At 40.9% G+C, this 23,697-nt stretch overlaps 1 protein-coding gene across 1 annotated transcript; it reads right to left on the bottom strand.

Moving 5' to 3' along the window:
- Positions 1-706: 706 nt before the first annotated feature.
- LOC103065095 (NADH-cytochrome b5 reductase 3-like) lies at positions 707-21,574 on the bottom strand. The gene is made up of 9 exons (XM_088134899.1): positions 21,417-21,574; positions 13,020-13,151; positions 11,557-11,629; positions 8,722-8,828; positions 8,263-8,392; positions 7,059-7,142; positions 6,886-6,971; positions 4,078-4,177; positions 707-3,389 (listed from the first exon to the last, which is right to left on the bottom strand). The coding sequence occupies exons 1-9, from the start codon at positions 21,435-21,437 to the stop codon at positions 3,217-3,219; spliced, it is 906 nt and encodes a 301-aa protein (XP_087991025.1). The 5' UTR covers positions 21,438-21,574; the 3' UTR covers positions 707-3,216.
- Between the last annotated feature and the right edge of the window lie 2,123 nt (positions 21,575-23,697).

Here is a 23,697-nt window from a genome sequence, read left to right on the forward strand (position 1 = left end):
AGATGCATTTGTAAAATGAATCCAACTCTTATTACTGGGCTATCCATCTTGTTGCAAAAGGAAAAAGGACATTTCCCACAGAAAAGCTGTTCAGTGACATTCTGAACTACTTGGCTTAAACATGTTTAGTTTTCTCTTTGTACCTAATCTTGAAAAAGCATTCAACACAAAAACAGGAGAGAAAAATGGGAGAATACCATCCAATTGATTTTAACCCAATATTAATGAATAAAGAACTCAACACATTTTAAGCAAAAAAAAAAAGTTTTATTTCTACCACAAATAGTTGAAAAAGTCAAATAGCTGAACAGGCAGGTAAAGTAATACAAAACAGTTTGTGTGAATAGGACCGGTGTTATTCAGCATCAATACAGTCAGTAAAAAGTAAGGCTCTTTTACTCACATTAAGCAAAAAGAATGATATTTCTTATTTTCTACTACAGAAAGATATTCAAGCAAAGAATTTAGTGCATAATCAAACTCGTCCAGAACTTGTTTCATTGACCTTTTCCATCCCCTCTAGCACTTTTCCCCTCTTAATCTGAAGGCCAAACTGTGATATATGCTCAGGGGCATTCATAGGCCAAGAGTGTATATGCGTCAAGATGGTGGCCATGACTTCACAACTGAAGCCTCACCCCTTTTCATTTCTGTCTCATGCAGACAAAGATACAAAAGGGCAGGACTTCAATTATGAAATTGTAGCCACTTTTTTTTTTTACCCCCCATCCCACCCAGATATGCTACTAGCACCATTATTGACTTTTATTTATCACATCTGTGAAAGAATCAGTCCAGAGTTGGGATCTTGGCATATGGAATCACTGGCTTTAGCCCACTGCTCTCTAATAAGGTCCTGAGCCAGGTCATGACATGCACACTCCAGAATTTGCTTTTGAAATGGATTATTTCAACTTTGAAACACGTTCATGTTTGTTGTGCATTTGTGAAGGCATTTTGAGCTAGCAAGAAGCCCAGCTTGAGCACAGGATTCTGTTTTGAGGTTGAGGCACTTCCAATATGCTTGAGACATGTTTTGCCAAGTCTTCCAAATTCAGGACATCTGCACATCTCTAGTGCATAGCATTGTTTCTAATGTGGCTGACTAACTTGAAGCTCATATGCTGGTCTTTGCCCATAATAAAGATTTGATTGATAACTTGATCAATGTTATCAAGTTAAATGACAATGTTTGGCTCTGATTCTTTTATCCAATTCATCCGCACCCCAAATCATCTAATCCTATTTCCAATGACTCCACGGGTTCCTGTGTAGCAACACTTCTGTTCTTGCTGTAAGTAACCTGTGCATAACTTAATTCTAAGCTGATTAACAGCAAAACAAGAAAGGGTTTTATGAACTGCTTACTTCCAGGAATATTCATGGGGGTAAAAGAAGATGGTATCTGAGCAATCAAAGCCCTGCCCCTTTTTTGCATGTGCCACAGGCCTTTGATTGTAGTCACCATCTTGACTTTTCTTACCTCTCCTTTGGATGCCCCTGGGCCAGTAAGATTGTAAGAAGGGAGAAAATGAAGCTCAAAGAGGAAGGGTATGTTACACTTCAATCTGATGCTTCAAAATCAGCTAACCTTTAAGAAAATGAGATTTAGCTTTGCCTAGAATGGCAATACATTTCCTTTTTTGTCCCTAAGTTCTCATAAAAGCTTTGAAAACCCCATTCTAGATCTTTTCTGTGCTCCTTGCACTTGGTGGCACATGGACTTCATTAGTTTCAATCGTGTTCAAGAAACTTCTTGACGCTTGCTAATCATGTCTCTTCAGCTGCAACATCTGTCTCAATGAAAGATTTGGGAAGGATTGACTTCAAGTAGACAATTCCTATTCAAGGTCTGTTTTTTTAAAAAATAGACACTGGCATTCTTGGTCAAGAAGGCAAGAACAGACTTCTAAGTTCTTCTGTTCAGGCTCTGATACATAAAGCACCTAATCATTACAAACCTTTTTATTTCTTGGGGGATTAACTTAGCAGCAGCTGGCACGCTAATCATATTAAAATAAGTCTGGAAAGAAAGAAAAAGCTTGCCAATGGGGGGGATGAGAAACACTATTCCCTCCCTTCAATGCAGCTACTGACATTGCCTTTATAAGGAGCTTTTCCCAAAATTATTGAATGAAGCAGTTTTTACATCAAGAATTTTAATTTTTCTACCTAACTAAAAATGGACATATTTGGTAACTGAGCTACCTATATATTTATGTATATAAACATGGATATGTTTAGCTAATTAAAAAGGAACCATTGAAGGCTCATGCAATGGAAAGGGGAGGTGGGAACTGAGACAAATTATTTTAGATACAAGTTACTACACTTAAAAGAAAATATAAGCAGCCCAACTCACCCTTCTCATCTACCAACAGACCATCCCATTTGTCACCTTTAACACCTTCAAACCAAAATGTACATGCCTTTGTTTTTTAAATGGAAATTTCTGGGAGCTGGATTTAGTTTAAACCTAGTCTTCCCCATACGTGCCCTTATTCCGCCTTACACAAAGCCCAGCTTTAAATCTAAATTTTTGTCCCCAGACAAGGGCCTGAAGGAAGAAAAGATGCAAACACCTCACTTCTGTCCTCTGGGTTTGCCCCTATTAAGATTCAGAATCTCATGATTGGGCATCCCTTTTTAATGTGTATAGTTTGGGCTGGGAATGACAGAGCAAATCAGTTCTCTGCTTTCCAGATGAGTATGTTTCTATATATTGGCATGTGAAGCAATTTCCCCCCTCTGCAAACGAAGGCAAACATGATCACGTCAGTGCTAGACAGGTGTGCATTTAAAGCTTTCGTGCAGAAACAGCAGGAAGAGTGAAACCACCTCCTTCACCTCTCCCTGCTTATCACCCGGATGTCACAACACAGATGCTGTACATAAGAAACTCTTTGGGGATATGAGTGCCCAGCTATATTTGCTTATCCATGATGAAAGAGCCAAACCTCATTCAATTGCCTTATTACAGATTTGATACACAGAGCAAAGCAAAGAGCATGATATACAACACAGTTATCCGTCTACCTGAGGCTTCAGCTTGGCAGGATTAGAAAGACATCAAGAGTGCACAAGCTGGAATTCCTCTGAACACAGCTTCCGCCTCTGTTTACTCAGCCTGTCATTAGTTTCTGTTACCTGTTATTCCCAAAGGCTGTTTTCCACGCTTTCCCCTACTACCACCTTCTACTTCACCCTGACTCCCAGTTAGTAGGAAAACCACATCTCCTTGGTGTAACCCAATTTATCCAGGTTGGGAATGCAGGCATATTGAATCATGGGAGGTGGGCCACACATCAGAATGAGAACATCATCTTGTGGTGGAGGCATATGTTCCTTGATCATGTCTTGGTTTACGAATCCTTGGCTGTAATCCCATTCTGTGTTGGAAAAGACCACATTTCTCTAATTATCTCTTTAAAAAAAGCACTGAGATACATATTATATCAGCTATAGCAACAGAACCTTGCAATTCTGAATGTGCTTCCCACCTCCCTCACTTTCTCTTTGTATGGACTAGGGGAGAGCCTCTTCAGTTCCAGAAGAAGGCACTACCAACCAACTCTTGAAGAGTTGCCAAGAAAACAATGTGGAGGTTTCTGTGGGTCATCAGAAGGAGAGCTTGAATTGAGGAAGTCAAGCTCTTTTGACTACAGTAGGTTACAACACCAAACAGATGTGGGTTAGATTCAAAAAGCTAACCGGGGTCAATACTGGTTAATACGTGGATGGGAAAATCCTAGAGCTGTAAGCTAGACTGGTGAGGCAGAAAAACCTCAGAAGGCAGTGGAAAACCATTTCTGTATTTTATTTTATTTTAATTTAATTTAATTTAATTTAATTTAATTCTCTCTCTCTCTCTCTCTCATCAAATTGAGATACTGTCCATCTCATGAAAAAGTGACTCTGGGCGGTTCACAGTATTGTTCTCAAAAAAAACCACATGGCCACCAGGAGCTGGGTGTGACTCCAAGAAAATTTTACACTGCTCTGTCCATATTCAGCAATTAAGCTTAGAACATTTTTAGTATCTTCTAACTTAATTGTATCATGGACTAAACTACTTACTTTCAGGAGCTCTGTCCAATGTGTACCACAGCTTAAACTGAGCTGAGTGTTGAGCTTGTACTTCCTCAAGTTCTGGGCGCAGTAAGATATCATTTTCAGTCTGTCCCAGAAACACAATGCTGATGTTTTATCTCATATATTCATTATTAAACAACTTATACTATTGATTCCCTTTTAATCCCTTACAAAAAAATCATGAGCCCAAAGCTAAAATGAAAGACCCTGAAATCAAAATTTAAACAATCGAGAATTAAAAGCTTGTTTTTAAAAGCTGATAGCAGAGAGTGCATTTCAGAAAACCAGGGTTCCCAGTATGCCTTCCAGTAACCCGCACCCAAACCCATACAGGACTTTGGACTTGGTTATCTTTAAGACCACCTATTCCAATATGCAAACAGAAAAGGTATACTGAGAATCCCTTACTATGGGAGATGCAACAGGAGGGGGACCAACAATAAGCACTGTCTGTGGCACCCCCTATTTTTGAAGAGCTTGCTTTCAGAGGCAAGATTGGCCCCTTTCCATTATGATATTCAACAAACTTGTGAAGACCTGGCTGCTTCAAGGAACTCTGAGGGACTGAAAGGATTAAGTGAGCTTGTCCTGGCTGTCAGCTGGCACTATAGGTAATAAGTACTTATGGTATGTTATTGGTATACCGATTCTGTTGATTGCATTTTGGCTTTTGTAAACAGCTTAGTCGTTCAGACTGAAGTGACATAAAGGTCACAATAATAAATAATACAGAAATGGGAAACTTGCAGGAAATGACAAGACAGAGAATTGTATTCCCACCTCGCTTATCATGATGGCCATGATGGATAATTTAGTATTAATCTGGCTTTGAGTGCAACTCTAAAACACACATAATTTGGCTCACCTGACTGTGGGACTATCCATTTCAAGAGTGTCAATAACCAAGCAACGTTGAAACTGTTTACATGGGTGTGTGTATTAGATTTGATAAGATCTTGAGTTGAACTGATTTGGAAAAATCTGGGGGATGTCCAAATACAATAAGGACTCGTTTAAAGTGGGCTGAGACCAATGTTAACTATTCCCAAAGCTTCATTACCAATATATTCATTGTATTCTATAAATAGTTTATATCATTTTGCACAGCCTGGAAGCTTGAATTGTGCTCAACAGCAATTTCTGAAATCGCACCTCTTGCTGTAAGAAACACTTAATGCTTTCATCTTACAACAAAACAAAGACTAAACCATGATCGAAAAAACACTGTTTTTAGTTTATCACATTATTGCTTGAGACAGGGTGAATCCATGTTATACTGGAAGGTTGGAAAAATGTTGGAGGTCACCTGAATGACTGGCCAATTTTCAATAGTTTTGCTAGCCAACTATTAAGTTTCTTGTTATTTATTTTTTCATTTATGTCCTGTCTTTTTTCAAGGAATTTTAGGAAGCCCCTTAAGGTTACCCCTGATTCTTCCCCATAAGGAAGAGGAAGCTCACCCTCCACCTGATCCAAGAAGAAACATCTTACATTATTAAGCAAGAATACATCTATAAATCATGGCACAGATTAACTGTGCCCTAGTAACTGAATATTTTATTCCACTTTTTAAGCAATGGAAATCCTAGAGGGAAAGAAAAGAATTACCAGACCACTCCAGAGTTAAGCTAGCCCATCCTCTCTTACGTGTTTCATTATAATCATGATTCCCCATAAACAGAAGTCTACAAGGACAGTTTTTAATCCTTCCATCAAAGGCTTTGGAAGAAGCAGTATTACCGTATGAAAAATGACTTGGCATGAAAAAGAGGATTATATTTAGGGGCACTGGCATGAAAAACGGCACTTATTTGGACCTGTTATTTGGGGTACCTATTTCTGGAGTAGCATCTGCTACAAGAAAGTTATTCTGGGCTGGCATTCTCTTAAGTCAGATGCCAGTAAATAATGCAAAATAATACTGACAAATATGTCTGGAAAAAAAAAGCAGTTGGTGGCACCAAGGTTTTAAAGTTAAAGCAAGTTGCTCTGGAACAAATTTCTTTCCAAGATTATTATGTTGGTCCCAAGATGGAATGATTAAAAAAGATGATTTAGCAAAAAAGTAACTGCTAGCAGTCTACTCAAAAATAAGTCCTGTTAAATGTGAATAAATGGTTAGGTGTAAACTATTATCAAAATTCAGGGTAATTACACTTCATTCAAAAGTATTTGTACTAAGCTGTTAATCAATACCCCAAGGTGTTCTGGAGATAGTCCACTACTAAAACAGGCCTATTTCATGCAGAAGAGTATATCTAGAACACTTTGAACCATTTCTGATTCAGAAGGATTTACAACTGTCAAACCAACCCCAGGGAATAACATGATTTGAGAGGAGTTCTGGTCTGAGGTAGAGGGAAACCGATTGTTCCAGAGTTGCTCTGTTCCTACATTGACAAAGTCTGCACTAGAAGCAATTAACTTCAGCTTTTTCTCATTATTCCCTCAAAAAAGATGACAGAATCCAGAAAGAAGCAGGAATATTACAACTGTTGCTGAGATAGAATCCTCTGGAGGGGCTAGTCACTCGCTTAGAGCAATTGGTAAGAAATGAGTAAGGCTACAATTTCATGTACACTTCTCTGGGAATAGAGAAGCGGAGAATTTCACTAGGGGCCAGTGAAAATGGTGGAATATGTATCTTGAGTAAATCTGCATAAGACTAGAATATTGACAATGAATATTTGTAGCATTAATCATCATCCCCCTATTTTATTTATTCTCCGCAAAACACTGCTATTTGCCCAATATGCTCTTCACTCCTTAGTAAAATTAAGAAAATCATCTTACCTGGTTAGCAAAGAGTAAATGGCAAACTGTGGGGTCATCCTTGTCCTTTACAATTGCTCGAATGAGCTGTAACATTGGAGTAATTCCTTCAGGGAACAGAGAGAGCCATGGTCAAATGCATCCTCATCAAGATCACAAAGAAAACCGACATAGAAAACACATTTTTGGAGTACCTGTTCCACCTGCAATCATCCCAACGTATTTCACATGTTTAATAATGGGTTCAGATTTCTTGTCTGGGCGAATAGCAAACACACCTGTCAGAAGAGAAGTGGAGCAAGTGGATTGTAACTGGCGGTGTGCAAAATGTCTCAAATCCAAGACAGCCTGCTCTGAGTGCACAATGATCTGAACTTGAAATCTTTTGCCCACTCCTAATCATAATGATGAATACTTTCCAAAAATCTAGAAAAATGTGACACTGGGGAAGAGACAGAATATAACCTGTATTGCTCTACAGGATAAAACAGAGATGAAGGCAACCTTCTCCAACTTGACATCCATCTTCCAGATGTGTTGAACTGTAGCTTCTAAGACATTCAATCACTTTGTTATAAACTGAAAAGACATGTCAGGGAAGGGGTGTGCACAACATGACTGTAGCACATTCCCTTAATACGCCAAGCCATAATGAGATCTGTATGCTTATTAACATGCTAACCCGGTCACTGTGGTTTATAAACCAAGATTTATGGCTTAATGGGTTGTGAGAGTCCAGCCAACTGTGGCTTATTCAGCAAACCCTAGCTATGCAAACCATGGCTTATAGGGATGTTCAGAACCAGCTTTGAGTATATTGTGTGAATGTGGCAGGAGTTCCTGCAGTATGCTGAGCTGATTTAGGAATCATTGTTTTGGGCTCTTAATCCCAGTTCTGGATGAGATTCAGCTCAATTCAAGATCTGGAATGCTCGTCAAGTTTGTTTTCTAGAAGAGGAAGGACTATTTATTTTAATGGAGAAGACACCCTCAGAATCTATACTTTTTTGTAGCTCACCAGGTTATATGGCATCTAGCACTGAATCAAAATACAGTCTTGATCTTACTTCTTGCACGCCCTATTTCAGTTGTATAGATCCCAGAGACAGCCCATCCCAGGTAAAGCTGCCCACAACTCTACATAAAACTGGGACCCTTTCAAAAAAACCCTCCTCTTTTTTTGAACTTTCATTCAACCATTTATTTCAGATCCATCTAAAGTAGCCAAACTATCCAGAGTCCTGATAAAAGTTACCAAATTTAATAATAGTTTAACTACTAACACAAAGTATCCATTTTGGGGGGAATAAATGTTTGTTGTTCCAATGTAACTGAGACACTTTGCTTCTTACACTTCAGTTCTTACAATTACATGTTGTTCATAAAAATGAGCCTCACCTTTTCCCTTATAAACAAGCAATCCACTAGGTCCACGAAACTCAATGGTGTCCCCCATCTTTAGGTTCTCTAGGTACTGGGACATTTTCCCTCCTTCTGGAAATTTGGGGTGAACTCCTTTGAAATAGATCTATAAGGGGGAAAAATACTTTTAAAACTGAATGCTGGTTAAGGGGTTGGGGAGGATGTATGGATGAGAAATATGAACTCATTCAGATATCCTACAAATCCACACTGATCAAGAGAGATGGAATGGAACAGCATATAATGTACATATTCAAAAAAAGTCCATAGATTAGTAACATCACACCAGAAATACTTTTATCCTGGAACATTTTCACAACTGGTGCCTTTGGAGATCTATTGGATGTCAATTTGCATTATCCCAGAACCAGCATGTCTAGAGGGCAACTCGTTGGAGAGAGGTACCCTTGAGAGTGTCTTCTCCAAAGTCTTTACCTTCACAACAAGGTCCACGTAACCTTTGTCATCATCACTGCTGACAGGTGTATAAGGTCTGATCACCAAGTTCCCATCAATCCTTGCCGAGAGGTAAATGTGTTGTCCTGAAGGTCAGCCAAAACATTAAAGGATAAAACAAAACAACTTAGATTTTTAAAAGCTGAAGGAGCATGTTCTAGTTCCTGTTATTTATCTCAAAGTATATCATTCCAGTTACCCAAAAGACTTCAGGTAAGTTGAAGCATGTTTAGAATTAGATGAACTAATTAATTTCAATTGGTGCATCAACTTGAGAGATTTGTCATTAAGCCTCCTTAGCTTGCCTTGCCTCGTTTACTGTTTATTGAACTAGGGATTACTGACAGCACTAACATTTTGGCAGCAAAACCTGAAGTAGGTTTCCGAACTTGGTGACTTTCCAGAATTCCAGTTCCAAGCTATCTCTGTTGCTATTGGAAGTAAGTTTGATAGTTAACTGAGATGGAAGTAGAAATGTCTCCTTGTTAACTTCTTATACGAAATATTAAAATTATATATAATTTAAGGGAAGGGACCATCTTATGGAAAACTCAAACCTAGCCATTTCTAGGTTTTCCATTAAGATTATACAAAAAAACTTGTTCCATTAGCAAAGACATATACATTCTTAAGCTATGAAAATAACCACAACCAGATGCACCTTTTTTTAAAGGAAGAGATCATACAAATTTGCTTTATCCAAAAGTGAAATTAGAGATCTGGTGTTTGGCTTGGAGAGTGTTTTAAAAAATGTGGGTACTGTTTAACTGTGAAGGTAACACCACAAGAACCACTGCTGTGGATCTATTAACACATAGGCTGAAAGAAGATCCTAAGTTTTTCTATGAAACCATCACTTAAAGGAGAGTGTTAAGTTTGGGTTATGGAATATGGGCAATATCCTATCATGGATTTAATGCTTAGTTCCCAGACTCATAAAGATTTAGGAGATACAAACAGCCAACAGCAAACTTTTCCATAAATCTAAGTTTAAGATCATACGAAGAAAATAAATCAAATTCTAATTTTAAGATCACAGGAGGAAAATAAATCAAATTTTCATATATAAAGCAATAAGCATATAATAAAACTAGAATATTAAAAAGGGAGATGCATAACTAATTATCTTCTGACGTGGAAACCATCTATCAGAACGTAATTATATCCAGAGTTTCCTTGCAGCAATTATGGGAACAGCGTTTTGTTACCTTTTTTCAGAACTCTAAGGAATTAAGTTAATGGGGGGGGGGTATGCATTTTCTACTGCAGTACAATTGGAGAGGTTTACAAGGAGGAATGATATTTATTCCGAGTGCCATGGACAGCTCAGCAGAACGTGGGACGTTGATTCAATGGCACTCTCCATCTCAAGAGAGATTCAGCGCTGGAAGGGAAGGTGAATTCCTTGAATTCCTCCCCTGATGGCAAATCATTGCAGCTTGCAAGAGGAAATGCTGTTCTGTGAAGAACAGAGAGAATGCTATTGAAAAAAGTCCTGTTTCAAAGACTGATGTAACATGGATGAAAAATTCTGCTCCTCCCCTTTTGTAAGTCTAGATCCCAGGATGAATTGCTGAATTTCTTCTAGTCACAGGAAAACAGGACCAAAAAAAAAAAGAAAGAAAGAAATCTCTGCTGTGAGGTATCCTGGGATCTGGGATATATTGGTTCTACATGGGAAACAATTCAGTTGCTGGAACTCTTGTACTCTTATTCCCCCCTTCTCAATAAAACTCGCTAAAGAAACACCGTGAGAACCATTCTTGGAAAAGAATCACTGTCAGTTTTTGACAGATGCCCAAAGCTGTTAGCAGGAGAGAACAGCTGTTAGCAAGCCACACCACTTTCTATACAGAATGCAAAACAGAGTTGGCCCGATTTGGGCGGGGAGGAGAGGGGAGGCGGCTGAAAATATTGTTAAATAAATGAAGCTAATCAAAGATTGAGAATCCAGCATCGAAAGATAATTGAACTGCTTGCACTAAATTCCTAGCAAATTTTACACATACTGCTATGTGTGTGTTTTTTTAAAGAGGTACGCATACACAATGCTTTTTAATTCCTCATATCATCGTGTCTGAACTAGTCTACTCCCATCCTTGCAAAGCTGAACACAGACCAACACCTGCTTCTCTGTGCTCGATGCCTCCGGCAGATGAGAGGAGCAGCTGGCTACAATTACTGATTCTACTCAGCAGCTAGAGGAACGAAGGAATGACAAACAAAAACACAGAAGCCATGGCTGCAAGCTCGCTTGATACCTATCCTGGTCCTGCTCACAGCCATCAGCTACAAATCGTAAACAATCACAGCGATGTTCTGTTTTTCCCTGGGGTGCCATAATGGGATTTGGGTGGCACCAAGAGAAGTAAATAACCAAATATTTTTTATGAACATCCAAACTGTATCAAGGTTTGGATTCCCTAAGGAAATTCATAGATCAGGATTGGGTTAGCAAGTTGTCTTCTACTCAGCAACACTGTTTTTGCTTTATTTCCTCAGGTGCGTTTTTCTTCTGGACTGGAACTTTAGACATCATGGATGAAGCCTCCTATTCATTTAGGGAGCAGATCCAGTTCTGTTTAAATTTAGACAGAATTTTTCCACTATCAGTACAGTCCTCCTTCTAGCTAACGGGCCTTTTAAAAAAAAAAAAACTAAATAAATCAAGCAAAAAATTCGCAAGAGAAAAAAAGACAGGCCTTTCTTTCCAAGTCCACAATTCAATCCAATTATTTCAATTTCCATTCCCTTCTCCTTTCAAAGTACCTTGAATGAGTGTATATATAGCATATTTTAATGTAAACAGCTTACCAACAGGAAGTCCCAAAACATGTTGTGGACTTGGCAGGGCAAAGCGAAATCTTCTGGTGTCGTGACTGATGTGCTGAAAAAGAGAAATGCTTCATAAAACTACGGCAGTGTTATACATGCTCTATCCAAGCCCACATGTTTATAATCAAGATATAAACAAATTTCAGAACACTGTTGAAGAAATAAACATACTTCCTTAACAAAACATCTAACCAAGACTGATGGTTTACCAGTCTGTTTTCATTCTTCAAAGAGCTTTCTACCAAGCACCCTCAGAAGCTTCCACAGGAGTTGCAAGTCCGAGAGGTAGTGACCTTGATAGACTTCGTTTAGGGATGTCCCATGGGGTATACACGTGGGTCAAGGTAGTGGCTGTCACCATGCGATTGAAGCCCCACCCTTTCAGTCCATGCTTCAGGCATGCCACATACAGAAAAGGGGGGCAGGGGCTTGATTGTACAGCCATCTGCTAAATGCTTACTTTTTTGACCCTGTCCTCATGGACATTCCTGGCTGCAGTGCACACTTGACAAGTCAACATCAAGGTCTAAACAAAATTCACAAGTGACAGGATCCTTGGCTTCTGATAGGAGGCCAGTAACATCACACACATCATGACCACCTTTCTCTCCCTCTGGATGCTCATGGATGGCACATAGATCATATCAATAAATCCAGACCAAGAGCTAAAGTCACATATTCAGAAAATATAATGAGTGATGGCCATAAAGCAAACATTTCAGAATGCAAGGCAGAGAGCTGGCTATTCCAGTTATCCATATTTTTTATACTATCTGCACAAAGGCTTCCATAAATTAGGAATGAGTCCAGCCACAGACTCACATCAATTAATTATAAAACACTTGCTGAGCAAAACAGACCAACCAGAACACCTTCTTCTCATTTCGCTTAAACCATGGAAGGAGTTTCCAAGGTTTATTCAGCCTTTTTGGAAAGAGTGACTAATCAGGAGGAATTACTATGAGGTCTGACCACGCAGTTTGAAATAATAAATATGGGTGTATTAGTTCTCCAGTGCTCTAGTTTCACATGCAAGACTTTCCACTTGATCTTCCAGTTATCAAGTTACACATGACACAAGCATTGCACATCAGCATCAGGATCACCCCAAATCGCTGATTTTCCAACATTGTAGAATTTAAACATAAAGGGGAGTTAGTTCAACATCCAGCTTTCCAACCTTTCTACATTACGAAAGGCCGCAGCACTAACCTATATTCTGCAATATTTCCCAGTGCACAGAATGCTTCAAAGGTATAGGTCTGGCTGATATAGATAAAACCACCATATATCAACAACTAAGAAATATGAAATATTTACTAGAGCATACTTTAATCTTGATTCCTCGACATACTGAAATCATTTTGAGTATTAGAGCATTTTAAAAATCTGTTGTAACAAAGGGGAGTGAGAGAGAAATAAGATGATGATATATATATTACCTCTTTGTCGATCAGCCTTAGTGCATATTTTACATCTGGATTTTCTAGCGTGATAGAAGGCTGAGATTTAGAGAAAAGTCGCTTGATCAAACCAATCACAAAGTATATTGGAGACAGGGCAAGATTTCCCAACTGTAATAGACAAAGAAAGAGGACATTAAATTTGGTATCATGACTCGGTGAACAGAAATAAGTCAGAAAATGGCTAAGAACAAAAATCCCCAAAATAGAAGTACCTTTTTAGTGTTATATACCAAGCATGAAAGACACTCATGTAATCACATATAAATATATTTGATATTATTAAAGATACTGAGTTCTTCCTTTTAAAATGACTAGTCAGGTGATATGTAACTTGCTGGCATTCGCTCATAAGGAGAGGAATGGGGTGGAGTAAGAAAAAATATATCTTTACACAACACTTTAAAGTTCCCAAGTATTTTGCATAGTTTATCCCACAATCTTTTCAATAACCCTGTTAGCTAGATCAGAATTACGCTCGACATACTGTAAGATGGAAACATGGAGATTCAGTCAAAGCTATATATTGAATGTTTAGCTGAATGGTGGATTTTCCTTCTAATTCTCAGAAAGGCTCAAATGATATACAGGTTGTCCCCAGTTTAAAAACGGGTTCCATTCCCAAGGTCTGTCCTTAAGTTGAATTTGTATGTAAGCTGGAACAGTATTATTGTATAATACTGTATAACTAGTATTGTGTAATTAACTCAAACCATTGTGTATGTAACTCGAGTCATTGTGTATTAAACTCAAATTTTGCTACATCAGGCTCCGTTCTTAACTATGGGTCGTCCGTAAACTGGGCGTTCTTAACCTGCGCACTATCTGTATTCACTTCCCTGACATTTGCACGCATGCTTGTGTATTGATAAACGTGGCTAAGTAGATAAAAGCTCTGCATCTCTGAGCAGCAAAAAAATTCTGTAAGCAATACTATCTGGGAATACTTTTCTTTAGATAAGATCCTGCATGGGAAAGATGGGCTAAGGGTTCCCCCCCCAAAAACTATGCTTTACAAATTTCCGTTTACAATATAAGGAGACAATAAGTACATCCAAGGAAGCTTCAGCCAAATGCTTCTTTTCACAAGTAAGTGAAAAGTTCCTTCTTCCGAGGGTTATATTTCAACACTGCAACATCTCCCACGCCAAATAATAGAGATTATCCTTTGGAGTGGGAGCAGATAAGATTTGGCCTTGAGGATCTTGCTACTAATCCTTCCAACTGCTTTAATCCTCCTCTTCAAGGTAATTTCTTCATCAAATGTGCTTGCATGACTGAAACATACTTGAATTTTCAACATCGGGTTATTTATGCAACTGAATCTACATGGTTGACCTTGGTGATGTAGCACTGATAAAACAGCAAGTGGAAAAAACAAAACAACAAAACCAAACCAAACCTGTCACTATCCAGGTCAAGACGAAAGGAAGGCAATGTGAAAACGCCTGCCATGCAGGATTGAGAAAACATGTCCATCAATGGTTTTAACTGGTTAGGAAGTGTTCTAGACCAGAGATTTTCAAACTTTTTCAGGCCATAGAACATTGTAATTAAAAAAAAAAATCCCCAGAATCTGTGATCAAGAGGACAAACTCTAGTTACAGAAAATTGGTTGGGTTTGAGTGGGTGCTGGGGAACTAATTGAAGGAAAAAAAAAACTACTCTAGATATGAGCATGTGGCCAATGCTTCTTTCACGTATTTTTCTTCTCTAGTCTTCCTTCCGCCGCCAGTTTCACGCAAGCAAGTGAGCCTTGCTCTATTTTTTATATACTTGGTCATCTCATAACCCACCCCACCCCATCCAAGAGTTGCTGACATTCTAGCTGTCTCATTGTGTGGACCCAATTTAGTGACAAGTGACTGTACCTATTGAGGTTAGATTATCACAACTGTGGGGACAAAGATTAAAACATGAATCCAAAGCCAACTCACTCTAAGACAGCTGGCCTAATCAGTTTATTTTAGAATGGTTATGCTGCACACACAACTATGTTCCCATTATGCCACTTCATGATTACATTAGCATTCAATGCCAGGCTTTAGACCCTAGCAAATTTGGTAATTTTTTATACACTTCTAGCCAGGGGTTCTGGCTTTGGAGAAATCCTCTTTTTACAAACATCTCATAAATGTTTCCAAATGTATGGAAAGATAAAACCCACCCTGGAATTTAAGACTACATCTTGTTCAAATATATTTTAAACTGCAACCAAACTACCCTATCATTGCTACACTTCAAATGTTTTGGAACAGCTCAGTGTCACCATCACGTTCTCAACAGCCAATGCAAAATATACAACTCCCCATTTGTTTTTCAGTTCTGCACCAGGAATTCCTAACTGAATTGCATCACTTGGGAGCAATTCTGCTGAACCGGGCAACCAGATGCATTCAAGAAGTTCACCAACATGGAGTGCACAGCAATTCCTGTCTCCCACTAGCATCTATTGGTTTAAGGCAGGCTGCCTGGGGTTCAGGAGATGGTCGGGTTGCGCAAAGCTTTCATCTGGAGATTCAATTTGAAGGCAATTTCTTCAAACTGCAAAATCAATTGAATTACAAAACCAATTTCCAAACTGCAAGTTTCAAATTGCAAAGTCAATTCCAATGCTTCTGAACTGACCTGAGAGTTTAGAAGAGCTTTTGTCGCTGTGCATGAATGTCTTTTGGTAAAATCACATCCATTTTCCAAACTGGATTGAAAATGAATCATGGCAAACAGCCATCAAGAGCAGTAGCTAGTGACAGTCTGATCCTGCACAAATTTCTCCAGTTTCCCATACTGCCAATCCAGTGTCAGCGAAAACTTTAAAATTTTGCACATAAATGCTATAATCTACTTACTTGGGAATAATCTTCATTTCAATAAGCTTGAAATGAAATTGAATAAGGGTGTACAATTTTCCTCTGCAAACTGTTGCTCACACATCTCTACTAACTACTTGGAAAAAATGAATATTCATATTATATTTCTTATAAAAACATAAGATGCACATTTTGTGCATATATAAAACTTTTCAAGGAGTTTAAAATACTTTTTCTTATTAAAAAAAAAAACCTGAAGGTTTTTTGGCCAGATAGAGCTTAATAGTGCTGAAATAATCAAGCATATTCATGTACTTCCCCTAGATGCTATATTAGATATTCCCAGAGCTGGCACTAATGTTCATTAATTACTAATGTAGGAACCTTTCTGTTCTGAAGCACAACAGATAAAATCTCATATTCTCATGGTCCTGCTGGGCAAAAAAAAAGAGAAGCAGCTGAAAACCCCATGTCTAGCTTCTGACCAGAAAATATTATAGACGTAAACAACCACAAAATACTAATGAACCATTCCAATATCCTAGTTGTGTCTATGGCCCATTAGGGCTTGGTTATCCTTGCACTAGGAGACAAAAAATTAATCTATATCTGTTCTTCCTACAGCTTGGGTGACAGACCTACTATCCCTCTCGGGAACTTGAACTCAGGTCTAGTCAAAGTCTTCACATCATTGGAAGAGTGATTACCACTTCCCGCTGGATGATTTTAAGATATAACTCAGAAGACAGACAACCTTTTCATAACTTCTTGCTGATGTTGGATGTTACCATCTTGCTGTGAGACTCAAATCAAAGACAAAGAATGGAATAAGAGAAGCAGGCAAGGTTGGGAGATTAAGTTTGTAATGTATTAGAAACAGTAATGCAACAATGCAAAATCATAAGGGTGAACATAAGGTTATTCTAGAAATATGTAAAGCCTTCCCCAAGAATGAGTGTAACAATGAAGGTCCCAGTCTACAAGCAGGAGACCAGTGTTCAAGTTTATCCTCAGCCATGGAAGGTCACTGGGTGACTATGGGCCAGTCCTTCTCTCTTAGTCCAAGAGTCAGTGTGGTGTAGTGATGCAGGTGCTGGATTAGAATTGGGGAATTCAAGAGCCAGATTCAACCCCATCCTCAGGCACTGAAGGTCACTGGTTGACTCTGGGCAGGCCCCTTTCCATCCATCCAATCTAAGTGTTACTGAGGAGATTAAATGAAAGGAGATTCCCATGGAAATAGCTTTGAGCTCCTGTTGGAATACAATGTATAACTAGTAAAATAAAATGAGTAATAAGCTCTGGGGGATTCAGTTTCCTTTTAAAAAATACCAAAGAGAAGCATTCTATTCTCAGTGCTGACAATATACTAACCAAGATGTTAGATTAGCATTCTTGGCTCCCCATTTAAGGGTGTGGCAAAGATGGAACAGTGTAGAGCCAACTCAGATTTAGTGCTCTGACACAGACTTGCTGCCTGCCAAAAGAAGGAAGACAGGAAGAAAATACCAATGCCTCCTTTAAAAAAAAAAAAGGGGGGGGGAGCTTGCAATTTCAATATGCTACATTTTATGACCACCCTAACTTTACGCACCTCTACTGAGTCTGCCACCAAATTTGCTTTCCAACTGCCAACACGTTTTTGTTGCAAAGACTGGGGAATGCACAATTGCTTTGTTCCTATATTTAGCTTTGCCGACCCAAATACCACCAGCTACAAAATAGAATATTCTCCTGGATTACATTTGTACTATTCCACAGGACGGCTTCCATCCAGAGCCAATGGCATAAAAAGGAGCAAACAAGGAAGATTAAAATCCTCACAGTCAAAGCCAGAATTAATTTAGCAGCAGAGTAAGCAACTGTGTCTAGATGGAAAGAAAAATAATACCAGATTCAAAACAGACCAGGATGTGAACTTTAACTCTTTTTTTCCCAGTTGCAAATCCAGTGAAAATCCCCGCTCTTCTGTTACTGTAAGAGAACCCTCTCAGTGGCATCAAAGGGCAGTCAAACTTCCACAAAACTTCAAAATATGGCTAATTGACTATCAGGCTAGTGAAGCTAACTAAGGAGAAATACCAAGTTAGGTCTTTCTCTCTCACCTTTTCCTTCCCCAGCTACTATTCAGTCCAACAAGTAGAGAGGAACAAGTGAAAGGAAGTAAGAGAGGATGAGAACCATAACATTACTGCAATAGGCACTTCCTGGTTCACCCTGAGATTCTACTTTGAAAAACATTAGCCAGAGCTGCCCAGAGAAATGATGGGAGAAATCCAAAATTATCACTGAGATGGAGGGCAGAGGAGACAAAGCCAAGAGAAAAAACAAAAGATTTCAAGGGGAGGAGAGGAGAAAGACTCAACAACAGGGCCAGAAAGAAGAGACGGGAAGAAAAGTAGATCTCTCTGAAGGAAAACAAGACCATCTGCTTTTGCTTGTAAAGGGAGAAAAATGTTAATACAATCTTAAATGCACAGGGTGAAGTACAGACCAAGGCCCTAATTCAGATGCTCAGTTTAACCAAATATGAACACATTTATTTTACTGGTCAAATCTAAAGAGCTTCCCCAAGTACATAAGATGTTGGCCTTCAAGTGTTTCTGCTGTGTTATCATTCCAACAATTAGGAAAACAGATTTAGCGAGAGGAAGAAGTTTGTCCTAATACTGTGGGTTGTGTCAATTCATCAGACAGCTTGAACACTGTTTTTTGGAAACACAGAATAGACATTTAATAAATATATTTTCTTTGCATCCTTCACATTACAGTCAATTTCATGAACACCCTTCTCCAATTCAGATTTCGAATGTAATCGAGAGAACTATAGCTCAGACTCACTTTCAAAAAACAAAGTCTGCTGTGCTCCAAGCAATCTGGATAATTGTTGTAATTTATATCATTGATGTCAATTTCCATAATTACACAATTGATGCCATTTGCCTCAATTTATCATTTTTGTAATGACTTATGCAGATGACCTAAACTGACACAAAGAATGTGATTATGCAGATATCTGATATTGACACAAATGACATAAATAACATCAAGTAAGTAAATTTGAATTTAACAGACATGACACTTTAATAGACAACTGGTCTGTAAAATTGAGGTTTTACTGTATTTAAGGGGGGGGGACTGGAATAAAAAAAATAAGGCAGTTAAATTTAAATTAAAATGTTAAATGTTAAATTTTAAAATTATTTTTAAATGAGTCTTTGTGTTTTCTTTTTCTCTAACAGGATCATAGCTTCAGAAACATCCCATAAGAACCATGCTGACAGTGCTTGATGGCCAACAACTGATTGTGTGAATTGACTCTAACAACATTATGGTGTTGGAGGCAACACAACTGTTTGCCTACGGGGTTAGAGCTCTGATCAGGGACTTTTGGCATTACTGGATGATGATATAAAGATACAAGACCCTGAAATGAGCTTAAGTAATTATTAATCTTATTAATAATTCATGAGCAAGTCAATTTGGATGTTATGGTAGGTAACAGAATAGGGGACAATTAAATTATCTTGGTTAGTAAGATGAGAATTGGTGGACAGTTTTAGATTGAGGAGAACCTCAACAAATATTCTCACTAAAAGCCTTACCAAAGGAACAAATGATCTAGTGAAATTCACTGAACATTCTTGGAATTTCTGACCGCACAGTTAGATGGAAATTTACTAGGGAAGCTGGAATTTCAAATACCTCATATGGTCACATGGCCATCTATCAGGGCTGTGAAAAATGCACAAGAAATGCTTTATAAATTACAAGTGGAACATCTCTCCTGAAGCAGCTGTGACCTTTGGAAGGTATGTAGGGACAGACACACTTTTGCCGGGGCCTCAAGCCAAGTGAAGTGTTTAGGTCACAAAGTGAACTGATTTAAAGATGTCACCAAATGAGAGAAATTAAACCCCGCCTCTTGATGCCAACCAACCCAGATGGACACTGGATCCACATCTTCAGCCAAATCCAGCTTCTACAGTGTGACTGTTGTGGCTGCCTTATTTTTTAGAGGCTATCTTGCTTCTGATATCTTACTGCACAATGGGGGAAAGTGCAAATATTTAAGCTTGTTGCTCCTTCTAAGAAAAATAAGTGCTTTTTTTACAACTTGAAGATGATTTCTTTCAGTAGTTGTTTGGAAGGCTTGGAAGCTAAGCAGGTTTAGATCCAGTTAATTTTGAATGGGAGACCTTCAGGGAATAACAGGGCTGTCGGCTAGATTGGAAAATTAAAAAACACATCTTGGAAAGAGGCAATGGAAAACTGCTTTAGGAAACCAAGTCTCCTGGACCCTAGCTTGTCTTGAACATTTCATTTTTATTTTAAGTGGCTCTCACCAGCTTGTTTTAACTTCTTTAATTTAAATTCAGTTTAAGTTAAAAAGCCAGTGATCAACCAATTGAAAATCCCAATACGTGTATTTAAAGTAGGACAAGCTTTTCTGAACACTGAAAGATTCCAGCCAAACAATGCTCAAATAGGCTTCTGACCAAATGAAATTGGCCGTCCTTAGCGAGCCAAAATGCCCTTTCCTTCGGCTCTGCGGTCCCAGGGCAAATGACACCCAGAGCCAGAGGTTATTTCTGGCCTGGCGTGGGAGAAAAAAATTCCCTGCACTTGATTGCCCAAATGCTCAGCAGAATATTCATGCCAGGAGCTGTGGGTGGAACCATGTCCTTCCTCCCCAGGCTTGGATGGAAGGAAGCGGATGGCGGCTCCCTTCGGTGCTGTGGTTCCAGAGCAAGGCTTGAGAGGATCGCAGTAGGAACACGCACCCTCATGTTAATCAGCATGTACCCCTTTGAACGCACTACCTTGACCTTAGCCCAGTGTTGTCCAAACGTGGCCACTTTAAGATGAGTGGACTTCAACTCCCAGAATTCCCCAGCCAGCATGGCTGGCTGGGGAATTCTGGGAGTTGAAGTCCACTCATCTTAAAGTGGCCACGTTTGGACAACACTGTCTTAGCCCAAAGGCCAAGATCATCACTAACGACACCAAAGGCGCATGGACATCCATCCGCTCTGCCGAAGGCTCCTGCAGCACAAGGGCTTGACCAGATGCCCTCTGACGACTCTTCCCCTCGGCTTCCAGGATCCAGGAGCGTCGTCAGGACAGTATCGAAGCCGAGCGAGAGAGCCAGGCCCTTAAGCAGAGGCGCAGCCCTGCGCTGGTCCAAAGGAAACCCAAGGATGGGCTGGCGCCCCTCTCCAAGCCAGCGGGGAGCCGCCTTGCGCCAAGCGCCCCAAAAGCAGGAGGGGGGACTGGGAGCTGGGGGGCCGGCGAGGGCAGGGGGCGCTCGCCCGGATGCCCCTGCGCCCCGGCCCAGCGGGGCGCGCGGGCTTCCCCCCCGGCCGGCGCGCGCGGCGGGTCCCCCCGGCTTCGCCCGGGCAGCGGCGCTCCCGCAAGCGCCGGAGGAGCCCGGCGGCGTCTTTCCGCGCTGCGTCACCCCGGAGAGCCGAGCCGGGCCGCGCCTTCCCCGCAAGCCCCCGCCGTGCAAGCGCGCGCGGAGGGGCCGCGCCCGGAGCAGCCCGCCCCGGCTGCGCCCCGTACTCACGGTGCTCAGGACCGTCCCCATGGCTCCGGCAGGCTCCCCCGGCCACGGCGCGCGCGCTCCGCCACGGAAGGGGCCCCGCGTCCGCCGCGCCGCGCCGCGCCACGCCCCACCCCGCCCGGCCGCCTCCCCCGCGGGGCGTCTCCCCGGGCTTGTCCATCACGGGCAACGGGCAGGGAGGGCAGCCAGTCCCCGGCGCGCTCGCCCGGCCCGCTTCGCCGGTGATTTGCTGCGCAGGGCGTGCGCCCCGCGAGCCGCGCCTACCGGGCCGAGGGCTTGTGGGAGTGGGAGTCCGAGGCCGCCTCTCCTCTCCTCTCCTCTCCTCTCCTCTGCCCATAGTTCCTAGCCAGCAGCAGCAGCAGGAGGAGGGGGAGTGGCGGAGGCCGATGGGAGTTGTAGTCCTCCACTTCTGCAGGGCGCTTAGGTGGGGGGCGGCTGCTGGACTGGAAAGAGGGCGGGGCTGCAACTCGCACAAGCCCGGCGTCTGTAGCCCGGGGTGTCAGCTCGCCTACGCGTTGCTCTACATCTTCTTTCCCAGCCAGATGTTCTCCAGATGATAAGGCAAGGCTGCTGCCGCTGGATGGCAGCAAAGAGAGGGAGAGACGCGCACACAGAACTCGCGGCCGCCCTCTCGTGGTGTCTGGAATTTCTGCAGCCCAGATTGGGGATCCAGATGTGGCCCGTGTTCCCAGCTCCCGTGCAACCCAGTTTGTCACTCTGAGTTTATGGATGACGCTTTTGCCCCATCGATGAGGCAATTCTTCCAACGTGTTCTTCTGCTTTGCAAAGCAAGTTCTTCTTCATCAAAATGGAAAAGAGGAGATAGGAAAAAAATCCAGGATAATTTTTTGTGGCAATAAATATGAAAGATTCAGCCAGGGTGTCTGCAGGGTGTGGTCCAAAAAGTCAAGATGGGGCTGCAGGGGTGCAATTGAAGTTCTTCTGCTTTTTAGGGGTATCACAATCCACATAAAAAGGGGCAGAGCTTCAACCAAACCATCGTGGCTTCCCCCTTGACTTCAGTACCCTGAACTGAAAGCTGGACTCAGCTTTCACACTTCAGAGAAGGTCCAAGATTTTCTCATGTCCTGCTGAACAAGATTAACCCCTTACTGGATCATGGTGATTGGGGTGTTTGCTCCTAGAATATTAGCAAGTGCTTTTGAGGACTTCTTAAGTCTTTCCCAACCAGGAGCATTGCAGGCTGGGGATGATGGGAGTTGCAATCAAGCGCATCAGGAAAGACTGTCTTGATATTATCATAGCTCACTGATTACAATGGCCTAAAAGTGATGTTGCCATTTACCAAAATGATGGCTGCAGAATATTGATCTCATTGTATCATTGTGTTCTTATACCCACATCGCCTAAAAGGACACTGAACTGTTCAGAGTGGTAAAAACAATAAGGGACTGGGAAAAGCTTCAGAGGGGTCTCTGCCCATTAATGGGCATCAAAGTGGCAGATGTCATTCAACGTGAGCAAGTGTAAAGTGATGCACATTACTGCCAAAAATCTTACACATGCAAACTAATGGGATCAGAACTAGCAGTGACTGATCAGGAAAGAGATCTTGGAGTAATGGTAAACAGTTCAATGAGGGTGTCAACACAGTGAGTATCTGCTGTAAAAAAGGCCCACAGCATGTTAAGGATAATAAGAAATGGTACTGAAAATAGAGGTGCCAATATCATAATGCCCTTATATCAATCAGTGGTGCAACTGCATCTGGAATGATTGAGGTCTGCAAAAGTATGCATGGTATGAATAAAGTAGACAAGGAGAAGCTATTTCTCCCTTCCTCAAATGTTAGAACCAGAGGTCACCCAGTGAAATTGAATTCTGGAAGAATCAGGACAGACAAAAGGAAATATTTTTTTACACAATGTGTAATTAGGTTGGCTATAAGTCTTGATGGCAGTGTGATGGCCTGTGAAGGCCATCTGCTGGGAGGCTAGTGGGCTTCCTCGTGCAGTTGGTTTGCCACTATGAGAACTGACTGCTGGACTAGATGGTTGTGAATTATATATGTCTTATGTATTATAGCTTGTATGTTCATACAGGTTGCATTGAACAACTGTCATCATAATGGAAAACCTAGATTACTGAAACTCAAGTCAAGCTCCACATCTCTTAATTTCCTGGCCACACCTATGGCACTTTTTGGCAACACTTTTGGTGGTACTTTGCTACTACAGGTAGTCCTCACTTACCAACGGTAATTGGGACTGGGAACTCCATCACTAAGCAACGCTGTCGTAAGGCATGACATCATGTGACCACA

The sequence above is a fragment of the Python bivittatus genome, unplaced genomic scaffold (assembly GCF_059951505.1).
Source record: "Python bivittatus isolate LINGU-HERP-01145 unplaced genomic scaffold, Pbiv_v1 ctg000120_np1212, whole genome shotgun sequence".
In the NCBI taxonomy this organism is placed as follows: domain Eukaryota; kingdom Metazoa; phylum Chordata; class Lepidosauria; order Squamata; family Pythonidae; genus Python; species Python bivittatus.